Raw genomic sequence first — 18,727 nt, forward strand, 5'->3', positions numbered from 1 at the left:
GCCTGATGAAATATGGCTGTGTGGTGTATGATGTCATTTAAGACTTCATTCATTTCCCCCACTGGCCGAGGAAACCTACAAAGGTGGAGAATCCATTGGCTGAATGCCCAGGTAACTATTTTATATACAACTTCATATCAAGCCCTGGGCAATCTAAGCTGTAATGCACCAAATTTTCTATTCTCGTCTACTGAAGCCAGGGACTGAGTTCTCAGGCTGCGTAACTAGGTTGACTCACACTGACACACATCCTCCATGTTACTTAAAGAAATGCTCAACATCCTTAGCCATCAGAGAAATGCAAAGCAAAACAACTCTGAGATTTCATTTTACACCTGCAAAAAATGGGCAAGATCAAAAACACTAATGACAACTTATGCTGGAGGTTGTGGGGTTAAGGGAACACTCCTGTATTGCTGGTGGGTGTGCAAGCTGGTACAGCCCCCTTTCGATGTCAGTGTGGCGATTTCTCAGAAAATTAGGAAACAACCTCCTTAAGACCCAGCAATACCACTTTTGAGTATATATCCAAAGGATGCTCAATCGTACATAAGGGCATGTGCTCAACTATGTTCATAGCAGCATTGTTTGTCATAGCCAGAGCCTGGAAACAACCTAAATGCTCCAGACCGAAGAATGGATAAGGAAAATGTGGTACATTTTACACCTTGGAGTACTACACAGCAGAAAAAAAAATGACACCTTGAAATTTGCTGGAGAATGGATGGAGCTAGAAAACATCATATTGAGTGAGGTAACCAAAACACAGAAAGACAAATATCATATGTACTCACTCATAGTTGTTTTTTAAACAAAAAGCAAAGAAAACCAGCCCACAAATCACAATCCTACAGAACCTAGACAACAATGCAGACACTAAAAGAGACTATATGGATCTAATCTACATAGGAAGTAGAAAAAGACAAGATCTCCTGAGTAAATTGGGAGCGTGGGGACCATGGGAGAGGGTTGAAGGGGAGGGAAGAGAAAGGGAGAAGAGCTGAGAAAAAATGTAGAGCTCAATAAAATCAATAAAAAAAATAAAATATGTGATTGAAAAGCATTATTATCCATTATCACTAGGAGCCCAGGGAACTATGACAGATTCTCATGAGCACATAATTACTATAAAAAGCAACACAGAGTATGTTTTGGTTTGGACTCCACAGGGCTGAGATTAGGTAGGACTGGATGAGCTTTCACAAGAAAACAACATTTAAGTAAGTGATATGAGAAACTGCTGAATAGGGAAACCCATCACGATTGTGGGTGACCAAAAAATGCTAAGACTGGTCCACCAGTGTTAGCAGCATCAAAGATATTGGCATCAGTAGAATTAAGGGAGAGAATTGTGATTTTGCTAATTAACTTGGTTTGGCCAAGTTCAATTTGGATTTTAGAGAGAAAGTCAATTTTGTTTCAATGTACATATCTAATGTACTATTTCAGACACAGTTACCCTAAAAATTCTTAAAACAATAAAATTGAAATGCACTATTTAAAGTCTTGTTTTATTTAAATCTTGGTAGGCTTCTCACATCCTCTCTTGCTAACTGGATCCACTGTAAGCGTGGCTAGAAGAACCTGGGGACTAAATGGGTTGTGCATCAGCCTTGTTGGGGGCATTAAGACTCCATTTTCAAGTATTAGAAAAACCATTCACAAAACATACACTATTTCTTTTTTTCTTCTTTCTTTTTGTTATTATTGTTGTTTTGTTTTGTATGTGGAAGGAAGAAAATATTCCTAATAATTGGTCAAAGCAACTTTGATATAAATAATAAAGTTGTTCTTTGCTTCTCTGAAAGGTCTGCTCTAAAATTACACTGAATGGAAAAATTCAGCAACTTCTGAGTTAGTTTTTCCTATGGTTATGAGCAACCATCAAGACGACAGAAAACTTATTGCTTTAAAGCAGTTTTAGTGTTCTCTTTCCTGTTACCAGAGCAAGACATCTATGACAGAACTAATTATAATACTTCACTGATTTGCCATTTAATAAGCAGCAAGTCAGGTTTGAAAAACAAGCATAAAACATTAGGACAGAGTCCGAAAGTATTCAAAAGAAGCAAGCTTCCCCATCCTTCCTGAAGCCTCTGAAAACTCTGAACAGGAATTTCTGGAATTCTAATACTGAGTTATCTTTTAATACTCAATTTATCCTCTTTGCTATGGTACACTGGTTGCAATTAATAAACCAATACTTAAACATTGCTATTAATTAAAGTCTATACTTAATTTAAATTCATCTCATATTTCCCTAATGTCCTTTTACTTTTCAAGGAGTCCACAGGAGACCCCACACCTCATTTAGTATCATATCCCTGTGGGCTGCTGTCAACTCTAAAGGTCTTAGATCGCCATTGTTTGGGGGCCTTAACAACACTAACAGCATCAGACTGATGTCATGAGCAGCTCACAGGAACCCACAAAGATCAAGTGCTGCTCTAACAGCATTGTTCCTATACCACATGGAATGCTGCCCTCATCAGACTGATGTCATGAGCATCTCACAGGAACTCACAAATATCAGGTGCTGCTCTCAGCATGTTGTATCAAGACCATGAGCAGCATGAGGGTTAGAGACAATTTTATGAGTTGTTTGCTCATATTCTGTAATACACAACTACATTTTAATGCCTTCAACTCAGCACAGTGATGCCCCACTATCCATAATGTACTTGCTCCAGACATGGTACTTGGATAGTCAAGCCCTTTAGGTAAACGGATGCAGTATCCAATCTTTATGACGTATACACAGGGTCTTTAGGTTTATAGCAGCTCTTGACAAAACCGCACTAGAAACAATGCACATACCATGTGATCAGCTGTCACAGAGTAATTTTTGGAAACAGAAACAAAGACAACAACTCTATGCATATATGCTAGTATTTGTTTATTTTTAGTTTTGGTTCTGGTGTAGTTGAGTCCTTGAATGCAGAACACCAGATACAGAAGGCCAGATACATCAACAAAATACCCAAAGTGGATAAGCTTCACTTTACCTTTTACATCATTTTTTATGTCTGCGAGTTTGTGTGTGTGTGTGTGTGTGTGTGTGTGTGTCTGAACAGTGGAAATGAGTGTATTGCTGATTCTTTTGCCTACTTCTTGGACCCCTTTCCTCCTAGTGGGTTGCCTTGTCAGCCATGATATGAGGATGTGTGCCTAGTCTTACATAACTTGCTATGCCATTTGCAGTTGATATCCATGAGAGGCCCACTCTTTACTGAAAAAAATGAAGAAGTGGAACTGGGGACTGGGGAGTTGGATGGGGGGACCGGCAGGAGTGAAAGGAGGGGAAACTGTGGTTCACGGTGCAATGTATGAAAGAAGGATAATTAAAAAAAAAAAGAAGTAAAACTCAGAAAATGAATTTTCTTGAAAACACTAGCACATTACAATGGTATATCAGTTGAGTTCTCGTATTACAGCTGGGTATAAAACCCGGAAAGACAGAAGTGCTGCTGACGTAAGAACAGCTGCCTATGGAGAGTGACTGCAGCCCTCTGCAGAGCCACACACAGCCCAACGATTCTTGAGTTGCTTAGGGACTTCAGATAATTATTTCTAGCCACACCAATATTAATCCAATCATGAAATCCCCCATGACCTAACTGTTGGCACATCTCCCTTAGTGTTTTGAAAACAGGAGGATTCAAGTGTCTTACTCGGTAAGCCACCAAATGGAAAATTTCAGTGAAGAGAAAAAAAATTTAAGCATTGTATTTAAATTATTAATTAGGTCCTCAATAGAGGAGAAAAATGACTAGATTAAAATTACATTTTTGTAGACAAAAGATAGATGTAAAGGCACTGTATCTCATATGATGATTTCAGCATTCAGAAGGTTGATACAGAACTATGGAAATTTTAAGGCCAGCCAGGGCTACATAGTGAGTTGCAAACTAACTGATCTAAAGTGCAAGACCCTATTACAAGAAAAACAAATGAAAAGAATGAAAGGTAGGGAAAGGACACACAGCATGGATTCTTTTGAGCCTATAGAATATTCTCAGGAACACTGTAGTAATGCAGGTCAGAGTGTACATTTTTCAAATGCTCAAGATGATTAAATAAGAACATTTTCAAGGCATGGGATACATTTGGCAAATAGTCAGCTGAATGTTCCTTTTCTCACTTTCCATGAGACTCGAATAGCACACAAATTGCCAACAGTGTATAGGAAGGTGTTAAGGAAAGGTCAGAATGTCACCTGCTACCTAGCCCTGAGGTGTCCACTCTCTCAGCACGGCTGCTGAGGATACAAACTAAGTCTGGAACTCTAGAACACTCTCTAGAGTTAAACTGAGTCAGGTGTTTTAAGGAAGAATTAACAGAGTGCAGTACCCAAAAGCCTAAGATGCTCAAACACGGAACCACTACAAGGCTCCAAGAGGAAAACGCCTTGGTCCACACTGCTCTTTGAGTAGACAGTCAAAAAAAGGAATCTCACAAGGAAACTGTTTTGAAGACAACTCAAAAGGCATACGAAATTTAATTAGGCAGGGAATTTTGTGACAAGGAAGTCCAAATGACAGGTATGTATATAAAAGCAAAAGCATTATATTATTTCTGAGTCACGAATATAAGAGAAACTAAAAGTATACATGAAGCTACCAAATTTCAATTCTTGAAGTCACATAATTAGGGGCTGACAGTTTTATTACATTTCAGTATTTCAAAACCATTGATAACCCATATACACACAAATGTATCCTTATGAAAAACTATACGATGTGTTTCACATAAAACAATCAAGGTCTTATCCCAGAATTAATATCTGGACACTAGTAGAGTTTGAAATAAATTAGTTTTCAGTTTTGATATTCTATTTCACAGATAGTATCTGAAATTTAAATTGGGTGGTGAGTACCTACTTTGGGGAAACAAGTCAACTTTTCATAATTAAATGTGATAATCATTTGTAATGCTACCATTATTCGCCTATACTTATCCTTAAGATGATGTTTCTAGAAGAATCGTCTCTAAGTTCTTACACAAACCAGCATCTCCTGTGTGGTTCCTAATGTACAACTCTTCTCTAAGGTACTGCTTATTTTCCCATGAAAATATGAAGTTGGTGGGATTCTAAAGGTATGCTTAATATTATTCTGCAGCAAAATATTCTGGATCTTTGAATTATATTTACGATGAGATAATCTGTATTTGAGACATAACCTGCAGGGAAATACAAGGCAGCTAACTTACTAAGGAAAGTACTATGTTAGACCTTTTATGGACACTCTGTCAACTCTTGCTCACTGACGGCCACATTGATCTCTCACGGCCATCTACTGTTAGCTTAGCTGCCCTCTAACTCCTCTCTTTCAACATGTACCTAACACAGGCCTCAGTGATGATCATATATTAAGAATGGATCCTTATAAGGCATGTGCCTAGAAGCCAGGAATGCATTAGTGTTCCCAGAGTGCAGTGTGACATCCATCTATGCTTCCTTTGACATAATAGAAGCGCCAACCCTCAAGGGATGAACACATGAAAACAATCTTACACATTAATAAGAAGATGAGATGATTTCTGGTTCACATGATATTAGGAAGGTGATAAAATGTGGGGGGGCATTTTTTACTAGAACAATGTCTGTATTAGCATGGAAATCAGAAGATTTGGTCCTTTATTTGACCATCTTTGCAGATGCTATAAGCAAAAGCAAGAGGTTAGCCTTCTGGAAGCTCTGGGAATGGTGTCCTGGAGCGAAGCCAAGTGTTCCTGCCATCAGGAATCTACAGTAGAAATGTAAGATGGGGGGATGGGCTGGACCAGCATTAGGAATTCAGATACACGGAAGAAAGAGGTTTAACCAAGATGAGAAGCATCCATCTAATTTTGAACAATACATGCAAAAATAATTTTGCAAAACCTTAATAACACATTGTGTGTAGTACTCTATAGCATAATTAACACCATGATCTGTAGTTTATAAATCAAAGTCAAATATTTAAGAAGACCTGAGGAATAATTTAAAATTTCTCAAAGAATTGACAACTTTATCTACTGAACATTCTCATTCTGTCCAGAAATAATTCAGTCTTAAAATCAGAAAACCTGCTGTTAAGGTTGGCCTTCTTGGTTTTGGAGACCTCATTGTCTTTGGCCTATAGTCTCATTGGAAACACTTTCTCGTTCCAGAAAAAAAAAAATGTATCTGATGAAGCCCTAGCTCTGGGAATGAACGACTGAGGTCTTTTGAGGCTAAGTAGGGTGCCACAAAGTCACAGGAGGGCCTTATGGAATCAACAATCTTACAAAATGAAGGGTATAGACAAAACAAATCTAGAACATGAGTGTGTGTGTCTGTTCCTCCAAACTGAAACATGAATGGAAAGAAGCTCACAGGACTCATAAAGAAACATAAGATTCACAAAACCCTTCCCATGGTTTACAGAATACAAACAATTACTTGGCAATATCAAACTCTTCAGTGTAGTAACTTGCTGAAAACTGTATGGGGATTCTGGATTTACATATTTTATTAGTCATTCATCTGTGCTGGGATGGATTGTTCGGTGATACAGGTGCCTAAGAGTCACAGATCCTTCTGTTAAGTAACCCCAATTAAACACATTGACTCTCCAAGCTTGTCTTAGATGGAATAAACATTCCTTCAATCCATCGTTGGGGTGGACACAAATACCTCCCAGCAGAGGTCAGAGAGCAAAAGACCATGTGAAGAAATATACAGCTAGAAGAGAGGATCTGGAAATAGGAAGAGAGCCCTTACCCATCTTGTTTTGACAACTGCCTATCTTACCAAGAGTCCTTCTATATTTCAATTAATGAACGTCCCCAAAAGCCAGGTAGGACTACTCACAAAACAGAAACATGATATGTTCTTAGGTCTTGAGTTGGGTATAACTTAAGTCTTTCAGTAGTCTACTCGATTTGTAATGTTACAGATCATCCACAGACACTTTGTTAAAATGCAATATGTTCCCTGCCATCCTGAAGATCTTCACAAAGTCTTCTGGCATCCTGGTACTCTGCACACCCAACAGCCACACACTGAAACACATAAAACCCTACTGTACGCCCAATTTAAAACCTGCATGCATGTACAGTTTACTTCCTGACACGGTAGCAGGGCTGCTTTCCAGAGTAAAACTGAAATCACTCCTATAGTATGTGAGCATCCTCTTTAATATGCTATTGGTAAGTATGTTGATTATTAATAAGCTACAGTAAACAAAGCATACACTCGTAGACTACAGTTTGTTCTAAATACTGAGAAGGAAAGGGAAGAGTGATACGCAATAGATAGAACTGTGTGAGCACGAAGGATACTGAGCAAGATTGTGACCATAGCTTAGTGTTAACCTCTTCTTTGGATCAAAGCTGTGAATTTCATCAAGTCACTGAATCCTGCCACACCCTACCTCAAAAGCTACAATGAGAAATGCCTGACATTACTTCCTGCTATTTGCAATCAAGGAGATAACACTGAAGGGGATTCTGAAGATCTGTGAGCAGCAGCAAAACTGGCTGGACAGAAATCTGAAATGCTGCTTTAAAAAATGTTTTTCATATCCAGTGCTAGAATATGAGAATACACATGTAAAAACAAATGTGCTAGGAAACCTCAAAAAATAACTCTGTTTTTATTTCCTTCAACACTCTGCTCAAAGAAAGCCAACGCTTCTAGGCTCCGTCAGCGGTAAACCCTCCTGCAACTTGGCATCACCTGCTAGCCTCCATGTACAAAACAAGATGCTGTAGAAGACAGTTGGTCAGGCTACAGGTAATTTCATCTTGCTACACTGTGGGAAAAAGAGAGTATGCACACTTAACACTGAAGGATCCAGAGTCTTTGTGGCTATGAATATAATTTAAGAAAGCTTGCTTGCACAAGGAACCAAAGTATGTCAGAGACCCAATGGAAAATAGGATTGTACTACCATCTACATTTTTAAAAACTGATTTTGAACAGAAGTGTTATAATCTTTCAAGTAGAGAAAAAAATGCCCCACATCTCGAAGGGGAAGACATCCTATCTTGCTCTGGAAGAACACACTCAGAACATGTTGTTGGCTCCTCTTTGTGGACTTCTTACTTCTCCAAAACTTAGTGCTGCCCAGCTTAGTGAAAGTACTTTCAGCCATACATTCATTCTTTGACAGTTCTCAAAATGACTTCACTTTTTATCCAAGCCCCCAGTTCAGGACTCGCCACAACACACCTTGTCTGGCTTGTCCGTATATAAACCTGTCAAGCAAGGGGTGTCTCCTTTCAATTGCAACAATCATCTTCTAGTTCCTTCCTGTGACAGTCCACTTCTATCTAGTGTCCACGGGTGCAAGGTAGAACCGTTGGTCATGCATGCTCTAGGTTCTCACATAGGAAGAACGGTGTCATTCTGCAATGTATCAGGCACCTGAGCTGCGGAAGAGACATTAGATTAATAAGGGAACCAGACCGCCATGCCTGAAATAAACAGCCACAAAGATAGGTCTTCTCCAAATCTTAAAATCTTGCCACTTGCTAAGTGATAATACTCAGCGGGCAATTTTAACTTCCCTTCCTTATTTCCTTCAAACATTTGGAGAATGTGTAACAAATTAAAATTTTGTGACTTCCCTTGACTTCTGCCACTGACAGGCTACAGTTGGGGTGATAAGAATCTCTGTAATTCTATTCAGAGTATTTTAAAAGAAATATTGTAAGAGAAAAAAATGGAAGCCAAAACAGAGTTCACACTTCTAAAACGGTTCTGATAAAGCCTCATTGGTGCCAGACACCACAGCCCCCTGGTAGAGAAAACAGCATTCTAGAGATAGCTTCACAGACTTCACTGCTGAAGAGCAATAGGGTTTTATGCTTTCCCCTTTTAGAGTATCAAAATTCTTGATCTGATTTACTATATTCAATTCTTGAAGTAGTATAAAGAACTAACAAGTATATTACCACGAAGATTCCTTTCTTTGTGAGATACCCAATGTCATACCATACATCAATCATTATAGTCAATCAATGAAGTGGGGATGTTGTAACTGGTTTTGGGTTTGGGTTTTTTTTATTTTTTTAATTGATTTTTATTGAGCCCTACATTTTTCTCTGCTCCCCTCCCTTTCTCTGCTCTCCACTTCAACCTTCCCCCAAAGTCCCCATGCTCCCAATTTATTCAGAAGATCTTGTCTTTTTCTACTTCCCATGTAGATTAGATCTATGTAAGTCTCTCTTAGTGTCCTTATTGTTGTCTAAGTTCTCTGGGATTGTGGTTTGTAGGCTGGTTTGTTTTGCTTGTAACTGGTATTGAAACGGAGCACAAACACTGTTTTACAAGCAAGAAAATACTTTCATTCCAACTCATAAAAATTGATGTATTTCGGAGTACATCAAAGGTTCCAAAAAACGTATTTTGAACTTAAACGTTTCCATACGGTTTTCCCATCCAGAAACCCCTGAGAGTTTCATCCCAATAAGTAATGACAAAGCAGGCACACAGGTAAGGTGAACAGAAGTCCCCAATGCCACTATCATCTGGATTATTGAACTAGTGGAACTACTGGGTTTTTTTTCATACGGTCCCAGTAGCCAGTATCCAAAATTAGCCCAAAGTCAATACCAACAAAACCTCATGAAGGTCCATGAACCGGTTTAGACAATGAAGGCAAAGCTGTATGTATCGCTTGTAATGAGTAGCATATTTACTGTGTGCCCATCACCATCTAATGAGGATCGATAATAAAATAAACTCCCCAAAAAATGGGTGCCCATCTCTGAAGGAAAAGGATGAACGTATTTTTTTTTTTAAAAAAAAAGTATTTTTCCTTAGATCGGTGCCAAACTCTACTTCCCCAATGAACTTTAACCTGACAAGCAGGAGTCTATAAAGCAACATTGAGGAAAGGGTCTGTAATAAAGGTAAGGACCACCTATCTACCCAAGAGCCCCAGTGACCATGGACACCTGGCCTGCTCAAGCATTGGCCCCTGTATTGTTGCAGGCACCTAATGATGCATCGTGGGGTGAGGGGCAAAAGTAGGAATTACAGAACAATGACGTCATATTTTATTATTTCGCAGAAAAAATAACCAACACTCCTAATGTCTCTTTACTACGTGCTTGGCTATGTATTTTAAGTACATTATTCCTTAACTTTCCCTCAATACTACTGGAAAATTTAAGAATTAGTATGTCTTCTCGACTTACAATGGCAGTAACAACCCACACCTTTGGGGTGCAACTCCTAAGCTATCCTCTCAGCAGCCGCTCTGAGGTTCAGAATCATACTCTGCAAATAAGAGTTAATGAAATGAACTCTACAGCTGTTAAGACACAGAAAGGGGAAGGATAATTATTACAGATAAACAATTCAAATTACTAAAAGGTAAGCAGAGAAAAGGAGAAATGGGTAGAGTGTAGAAATGTAGGTTCCCCAAAAGAAAATGACACAGGCTGATAAAACATTCAACCTTCATATTTTTTTTTTAAAGTAGCTATCTTGGATCAGTATTTATGTGGTTTGGGAAGTTAGCCTGTGACATGATCCTTTTCATGGTCAATGTTTGTCATTTACAAGGCCATCCAATTAATTTTAGCTAAAAAAAAAAAAAAAAACTAACGTGGAGAGTAAGAAAGAAACCCTAACAGCAATTACTTTTGAGTTCGCCATTCATAACTCAGTTGACTTTCATGGATCATCCTCGCTATAACTCAGCCAAGGCAGTAGACACTCCCCTGACAATTCCTCACAGAATGACAAAACAGCATGAAATATTTAAGGAACTCAGCTACTAAATGAAATGCTGTGAACGCTTCCATGTCCTGAATTCTATGAAGCAGAATTCTTTATAGGCTGTGCCAACAGGGAACAGTTCTTTCTTACTGTTGACGCTTCCTGTCAGGTGAAGGGAACTTAATTAATGAAACACTTCTGGCCTCAGTCCAACCTTCCACTTTCTCTGTCTCTGAAGAACACAGGAAGGGGTTGCCTTGCTTCTTCCCCCTTGCTCTTCTGGACATACCCTTGTCTCAGAGAGCAGAGCTGGGCTCTACCAACTCAGATGCAGCTAAGTCTCCTAGGGGAGGAAGAAAGAAGACGGACCAAGGACCTAGGATGTCAGTCAGTGGTCACACAAAGCTATGTTTAGTCCCCACAGGGGATTCCTTCATCTTTCCCCCTTCTAATTCCCTAACTTGCCCAGAACATCAGGGTAGGATTATTTATTTGGTTCCTTAGAGGCATTATTAATCAATATTTATGCGTATTTCATAATTTAAGATAAACTAAACTATTCTATAATAGTGTTGCTGCATGTGTAAATGAGAGGAGGTATTTCAGTAGACATGAAGAGTTTCCTAAACCAACAGAACTAACTATATGTAACAGCTACAAAAATGTATTGAACCAACATACATCTTTTAAACCTAATTTCTAAGGTTAGTTGTGATAATGACAATCATTAAAGAAATAAATCAATACTAATGAAAAAATCCCAGGTCTTACCTATGGAGAATAGCCATCCTTACTAACTTCAGCGACACAACTTCCTGGCCATAATGACACTACCACTTTCTGAATGAAGTATATTCATGCCACTCAAACGTTGTAGAAATTTTTGACACACATATACCTATACTGATTTTACCAAACATAATTGGCTCACCTGTTTACTTTGCTCAAAAACAAACAAAAAATAAAGCCAGTAATGCCTCTTACTTAGCATGCATTTTACTCTGAAAACATAATTGGCAGTTCTTACAACAAAGCATAAATGTGAATATAAACAACCATGCTGATTGCCAAACGCTTCCTCTACTGAAGACAAGCTGGTCTCTCCTGTCAGTCTCACGGGTCACAGTCGCTAACAAATTCTACTACATATCCAAGTGCAGTGACCACAAAGCTTGGGCTACGGAAGGTCACAGCTGCAGTGACTTTGGGGAATTCGGTGTTGCCAAAGGAGCCAGGAGGACGTGGAGCCCTCAGGGTCTTCTCTGCAAATCCCTAGGATGAGGGAATACATAACCATGACAACTGATGTTCACGATGGCGCCAATGTGCGCGTGGCTCCCTTTCTGAGGACGTCAGAGGACGTGGTCTCCTCTCCATACAGGTTTTGTTGCTGTTTCTTTTTATTTCCTTACAATGATTTTTGCTGAGAATGGAGCTCTCTGCCTTTAAATTGAGCAGCTGGTTAATATCTGACCTCACAGAGTGATGCTGATTAAATAGTCTATAATATTCGCTGTACAACATTAATCTCTGTAGAAAATTTGATCGTCATCAGGAGGTTTATGTTAACAATAAGAAAGAATAACAAAGTCTTGAAATTTCTGATTACTGGGATATGACAATCATTTAAAGAAATAGTGCTAGAAGATATAACTTAATTTCCTATACCATAATGGCTATATAGATCAATAAGTAATAGGAAATATATATTGCAAGGTAGGAAATTTGTCATTTTACATGTCAATCTACAAAATATAATATTACAATAATGGGTCTCTACAAAATAATAGTAAACGATGTTTAATTTTAGAGAGGATGGGAATCATTTAAAGCCAATAATCTATTCTAAAGCATACATCTTCATTAATAAGTAAAAAAACTACAAGCCATTTATTCACATAGTTTATATTCAAATCAAAATGTTGTAATAGTCTGCCTTACTTGACCCATTATACAGATAAATAAGCTGAGTCTAATGACCACATAAGTGGTCATAGGCAAGCAGCTAAAAGACAAGAGTCGACTTCACTCAAAGCCAGTGTTCTCTCCATTAGGAGAGATATGAGACAGGGTTACATTATGTAAATTCCATTTTCTAATAACTTTCATTGCAGGTCATAAGTATACAGAAAAACTGAGCCATGCCCTACAACCTGTTTGTCACTGTTTTATGATTTTGAAATAGTGGTATGTATTGTAATATGTAATATATATAATCATAAAAAATAAGTTTAGCTTTCAGCAGACAACTTGACCAGAGACATGGCTGGATGCATGTGTAACACAGAAGGTTCTAGATGTCACTTGCTCTCTCATTTATTTGGTCATTTTTTGTAACCCATCAAAAAACAATTGATACCGACTATAACTCCAATATCCTAATGTCTATGAGCCATTTCCTACAAATCAATTAGCCAAGATAAAGACCTTGAAATCACCTCACCTGCCATGTAATTAAAAGATGAAGAACTTGAGTTATTGCCATCCCTTATTTTGTTATGAGTCATAATTTAAGCAACTAAAATCACAGAATGATAAAATATTTCTATGAGTTCCCTGTGTTGGAGGTACTGTTTGTGAACATAATTGGATTCATTAAACCTAACCAGGCAGTTTATTAATCAGTAGGCTGGATTGGCAGACAATGGGATGGAAACTATTTATGTATGGCATGTTTAATACTCTACAGTCATATAAAAAGCTGCTACTTTGGCATGTAATCAGATAAACTTGAACTGTTTTACTGAAATTAACTTTTCGCGCACAACAACACACACCCCATGAAGCCATGGAAGCACCTCACTTTTGGGATGCGGACAATGACAACCCTCTTGCAAGCCAGTGGGAGGATTTGGATCTAAAGTTTACTTACTCATTAGCCCAGTCAGCAGAAACTCTTTGTGCGACACCTTCAACCAAACTACTGGCTTAAATAAAATAACTGTGCAATGCAAGTTTGCGTTGTATTCATAGTTTGAATTTGAGCTTAAATACTTCCAACTATGTGGAATCTTCTTAGGAGTGAAAACTATGTCAGAAGAGGAACACAAGCCTCACTTTCTGCTAAAAGGGACAGCACCATTCCTAAAGAGAAGCCACCAAGAAGGGCGTGTCCATATTCTATTCATAATGGGGAGGGCAAAAGGTGCATTCTGGGGAAGTCTGAGATGTAACATGTTCTATTTTGGTTTCAGTTGGCTTATTGCAACTAGATATACCCATCCATACAAAGAATATGTGATTTTATAGACAAATTACTATAAATCACTTCCAACTTAAAAATGATGGTTTTCCTTTATAAGAAGGACCTGTCTAAATACAAGAGCACTGTGCAAAACTGTTTAACAATTCCACATGTGTGTCCGACATTAAAGAGTTACATTTTGGGGAGAGGCACTACCCATTCAATTACGTGCACGAAGAGATAGATACTTGGAGAACACTATAAGTTTATTTTTCAATTTTACATCCCATTATGAAAGTGATATTATTCTTAGAAAATATTGAACAAAACTACAAATTGCCTTTTCCAACTAATATTATTTGAATTTCATTTTTTTCCTCTCTGTGATGAACGACTGAACTGGGAGGAAGAACCGGTGACTTCTGTTGTATTGTGAAAGACACAGAGTGGCTGGCAATGAAGTAATTCGACTGTGCGTGACTTTTATTATAAACAATGCAAACATCAGTGACATCTACAAGGACCGGGTTTTACAACTGCACAAACACATACAGAATTAAATAACCCCTTTCAGCAAGACTAGGGCAGTTTCAATACAGCAACCACCTCATGCACTTGCTGCAACTGCCATTCAGTTAGGTGCTATCATTTCCAACCCATAGTACGACGTAAAAGCCTTGTGTCCAGCACCTGCTCCCTGAAGGTGCACGCAGCCACACAGTGGTATCAACTAGATTCTAAGAACCATGGTTTAGACTGAAACACTAGACTTGAAGAGAGGGAAGGGAAGAAGGGAGAAAGGCATTCCTCCTCCTTCTAAAGCATGCTTCTGAGAGAAACTGTACATTCGTATAATGCAACAGTGTGCTCCAAGCGCTCATGTAAAGGTCCCGAAATGTGAATAAAGGTGGAAGTACAGCATGTTGGTAGAAAGAAGCACAGCGCTCCCTTAACTGGAGCAGTGAAGCCTCTGGCGGTACAGCGCCCACCATGCTCACTTGTTATTGCTATAATTACAGTCCTTCTAGATTTCAACAACTAATTCCAAACACAGCCATCTTCATTCAAGCCCCGAGACCTTGCGACCCACAGAGCAGTAAGCATACTGTTCAACATTAACAATGGGTTCTGATTGGCACAGAGAAACACTAAAGAACGAGACATCCGGGAGTTGAAAGCAGCTAGTCCATACACTAGGATTCTTGCCCCTATTGGTCATACTTCCCATAGATCGGATCCCCCAAATCATGCACAGATCTATTTCGGCAATCCAAAGGGACTCATATCAAACAGTCTTTCATGGGGTTTTTAGTAGTGTGACTGGGAAGCCTTCTGATTATGTAGATTCATCCCCACCAGCAGACATGAACTAAACTACCATCAGTGGAAGGGCGCACAATGAGGTAACTCATAGGCATGGCAACACCTCCCCATTTTCATGGAAGTCAATGCAGAAAATTCCCAACACCTTACATATCCGTCACACAGTTCCTAAAAGTGAACTGTCCGTCATGCTCACCAGGCCTGGTTTTTGCTCGTTACATATCTCTTTTCTAAGCCAACATATTTGTTTGAGAACATTAGGCACGCATATTTATAAAGCCTCGCAGAGCTAAAGCACATCAGATCAGTTCAAATGAGGGAAATACAAACCCCCTTGCAAGCACAGCCTCCCCATTTTCCTCTTCTTCCACACCCTTCATTACCCCGGTGTTTACAGTGATACGCAACTTTGGGCATTTGGGAAATAAGTGGGTCTTTGTGGAAAATCCAGAGATACACACCCCCTAAGCCCCCCAAGTCTATTTTCCGACCCCCACCCTAAGACCAAGGAGGTTGTACCTCCTTCCTAACGACTTTATTCTGAACAGAGTGGCTCAAACCTGCTGAGCAGCAATCGATAAGAACACATTACACACCAGAAGAAGAGGAAGGTCGGGTGGGAGGAGAGCGACGCGCAGCTTTGCTTTCAGCCATTAATTACGAATCACCCAAATATCGCTGCACGGATCTCCCAAGCACAAGCACCCTTGCCAAACCTGGCTGTCAGGCAGCGCTTTCCAGAGCCTCGCTATCTATTGTCAGGGCAGAGAAGCCCCGGAAGCCTGTGAATCCCTCTGAAAATGCGTCCTCGGAAACGCTAAATATAGACCAAAGGGGTCTGGGTCTGGCGAGCAGCGGGAGACTGAAGAAACGGCCATGGACGCATATGACCAAGTCTTTCCATTTTGTTCTAGCCAAACATCGTAATGACATTGAACATAAGGGCAAAAGACTGGAAGGAAGTCTTCCCCACCCCCACCCCCTCTTCTCCCGTATATTAGGGACGTCATGAATGCAACCGGGTTGCTCTGAAGGGTGGCGAGGAGCAGTCGGTGTTGCCCTATATACGCGTCCTCCGGGGGAGAGGGGCGGCAGGGAGGGGAGCACGCGGAGAAGCCACTTGGTAACCGCTCCAAGAAAGACACTGGCCCCGGACCCCGTTCCGGGCAGTGCAGTCTTCCGAAAGGGGACCCGGCGCGATCGCAGTCCTCCCCGGAGGCAGACAGCACCCCTCAGCCGCCGCCACCACCACCCCTGGCCCGGCCGGCGGCAAAGGACCAACCCCCACCGGAGGTAGGAAAGAGGACGACGCCCGGAGGATGCGCCCGGCTCCAGCAGCTCAGCGAAGACAACTCACCGAACGGCGCGGCGCCCGACTGCTTCCTGGCGAACATGCACCCGCCGCCAAAGACAGCTCCTCAGTCGGGGGAAAGGCGTGCGCGCCGCCGCCCGGCTTCAGAGCAAGGTCCTGACCTTGCCCAGCTGCAGCATCCTCCGCTTTTGTTGTCGGAGCGCGGCCGCGGGACAAGTGATGCTGGCGGGGAGCAGGGGCGAGCGCGGCGGGCGAGAGGCGGCTCCCGACGCGAGTGCGCAGCGCCCGGCCCGGCCGCCCCTCCGAGCGCGGCGAGCGTAGCGCCCCCTGCCCGACTCTATGGGCGCCGCGGGCTGCTCGGGCTTCCGCGGGGCTCCCCGGGCTCGGCCCGGGCTCCCGAGCCGCCGCGCCCGCCGCTCCGCTCGGCCGCTTGCCGCCGCGGGGGCGAGCCTGGGCCGCCCTGGTGCCCGGCGCCGAGCGCTCCCGAGCTGCGCCCTGCGCGCGGCCCGCGCCACCTGTGCCGCCGCCGCCGCCGAGAGCGAGGCTCCTCCCGCCGCGCGCAGCAGCTCAGCCCCCGGCTCAGCCCCGGCGGCCGACTCCGGCGCCTGGCTAGTGAGCGAGCGTCCGCCCCGCCGCCGCCGAAAGCTGCCCCGGGTGCGGAGCATGCCCAGTGCCGCCGAGAGAGCGCGGCGCTTCGCCACACAAATTCCACTTCTGGTTTTCGCGGCGGCAGCCACAGCAGCAGAGAGGGGGGGCAGGAGGCGGAGCAGGTTGGGAGAGGGCCGAGCATCCTCGGGTACGCGAGGCACTGGGGTTAGAACAGGTGTGGAGACTCTGGCGGGCCAGATGCCAGTCTGTAAACGGGTGACGATGGAGGGGTTCTAGACTACCTTGAGAGTTAACGAGAGCACCGAGCCAGCCTTGCGAGCTAGTGGATGGGGATGGGGATGGATGCTTTTGCAGATTCTAGGGTTCCAAAGAGAAGATTGCGTGACGTCTGTGAGGTTCTCTTCACAGAGTCGGCCCCGTTTCCACCACCTCCAGTGTTCTGGTTATGTTTTTTTTTTTTTCACAGATACTCTCTCCTTATGCAAACTCAGTCTGGTTTCAAATCTGGTATGTAGGTGAACTTCTTGCGAGAAACAGCCTTGTCTGATCTAGAGCTTTAAAGACTGTCGATTTCCCCTCGTCCTCGTGTCACTTCTTACTCAGTTGTCCTCTTCTGCACATCCACCATTTTTCCTTCTCCTCTTCCCATTGTCCCGTGCTAAAATGGAAACTTCGTTCCTCTTCCACAGACCCCAGGGAAGCCTGTGCAGCTTTCTCCATTTCCACTTGAGTTATCCATATGGCTCTCGATTAGATGGCCATTGGCCCACAGGGTGAGAAATCTAACAAGCAAAATCACACTTTGGAAAACAAGACCGGCGTCACGTGCCAAGGCCATCAGGCCTTTCTCCTATGTCCCTGTGCTGCAGACTTCTTAAGTGGCAAAGTCCAAGAGTCACATTCAGGACAAATAATTCTCGTAATTATCCCACTACTCATCAGCCTAGACCCGGAAGATCCCACATTCCACTCCACCCCTTCCTAGGACCAGTTTCTGAGACACAGATAGATGTGACAGAAAGCACAAACTTGTAATAAGAGGAGGGGCTTGTCCCAGCTTCCGTAATCTCAGGGTCGTTCCTATTCAGCTTGCAAGAGATTATCAAGTATTAAAATTGAGCTATACTCTATTATTCTCTGGAGTTAAAGACTGAGACAAATGTAAAGGAAAGTTAAACAGATTAAGCAGGCTAGGGAACAAATGGAAGATGGAGCAATGGCAGTCATTCCGCTGACCTCAGGTAGACTAGGTCTCACTTGCAGAAAGCAGTTCTCCAGTGTGAGGACTACTTTAAAGCTGATGACATAGTCTGTTTCTTGCGAAGGAAGACCTGTGGTCATTTTTAGGTGTTATTTACATCAGCTCCAATTGCATTTGGTACTTGTTCATCTGGAGGACAGCAGACCCCAGAAATCCTCCAGTCTCCAGGTCCCCACACTACTGGGATTACAGGCGTGAGCGTGACCTCAACAGGCTTTTGATGCCGGTGCTGAGATCCGAACTCAGATTCTCCCAGTTGTAGAAGAAACACACTTACCCAGCCATCTCTGCGTCACTTGTTTTTCTAAACCTTATGTACTTCAACTTAGTAAGTCCATGGGG

General features: G+C 41.9%; 1 protein-coding gene across 2 annotated transcripts in view; it reads right to left on the minus strand.

Moving 5' to 3' along the window:
- Window positions 1–16,894, minus strand: part of Ctnnd2 (catenin delta 2) — a 727,532-nt gene extending 710,638 nt beyond the window's left edge. The window contains exon 1 of one of the 2 annotated variants that reach the window (XM_057789656.1): window positions 16,561–16,894. In XM_057789656.1, coding sequence (XP_057645639.1) covers window positions 16,561–16,597 — 37 coding nt within the window. In that variant the 5' untranslated portion in view covers window positions 16,598–16,894. The remainder of the gene's footprint in view (window positions 1–16,560) is intronic. The other variant, XM_057789657.1, reaches the window with a different exon arrangement.
- Window positions 16,895–18,727: the final 1,833 nt, after the last annotated feature.

This window comes from Chionomys nivalis, chromosome 15 (genome assembly GCF_950005125.1).
Source record: "Chionomys nivalis chromosome 15, mChiNiv1.1, whole genome shotgun sequence".
NCBI lineage: Eukaryota > Metazoa > Chordata > Mammalia > Rodentia > Cricetidae > Chionomys > Chionomys nivalis.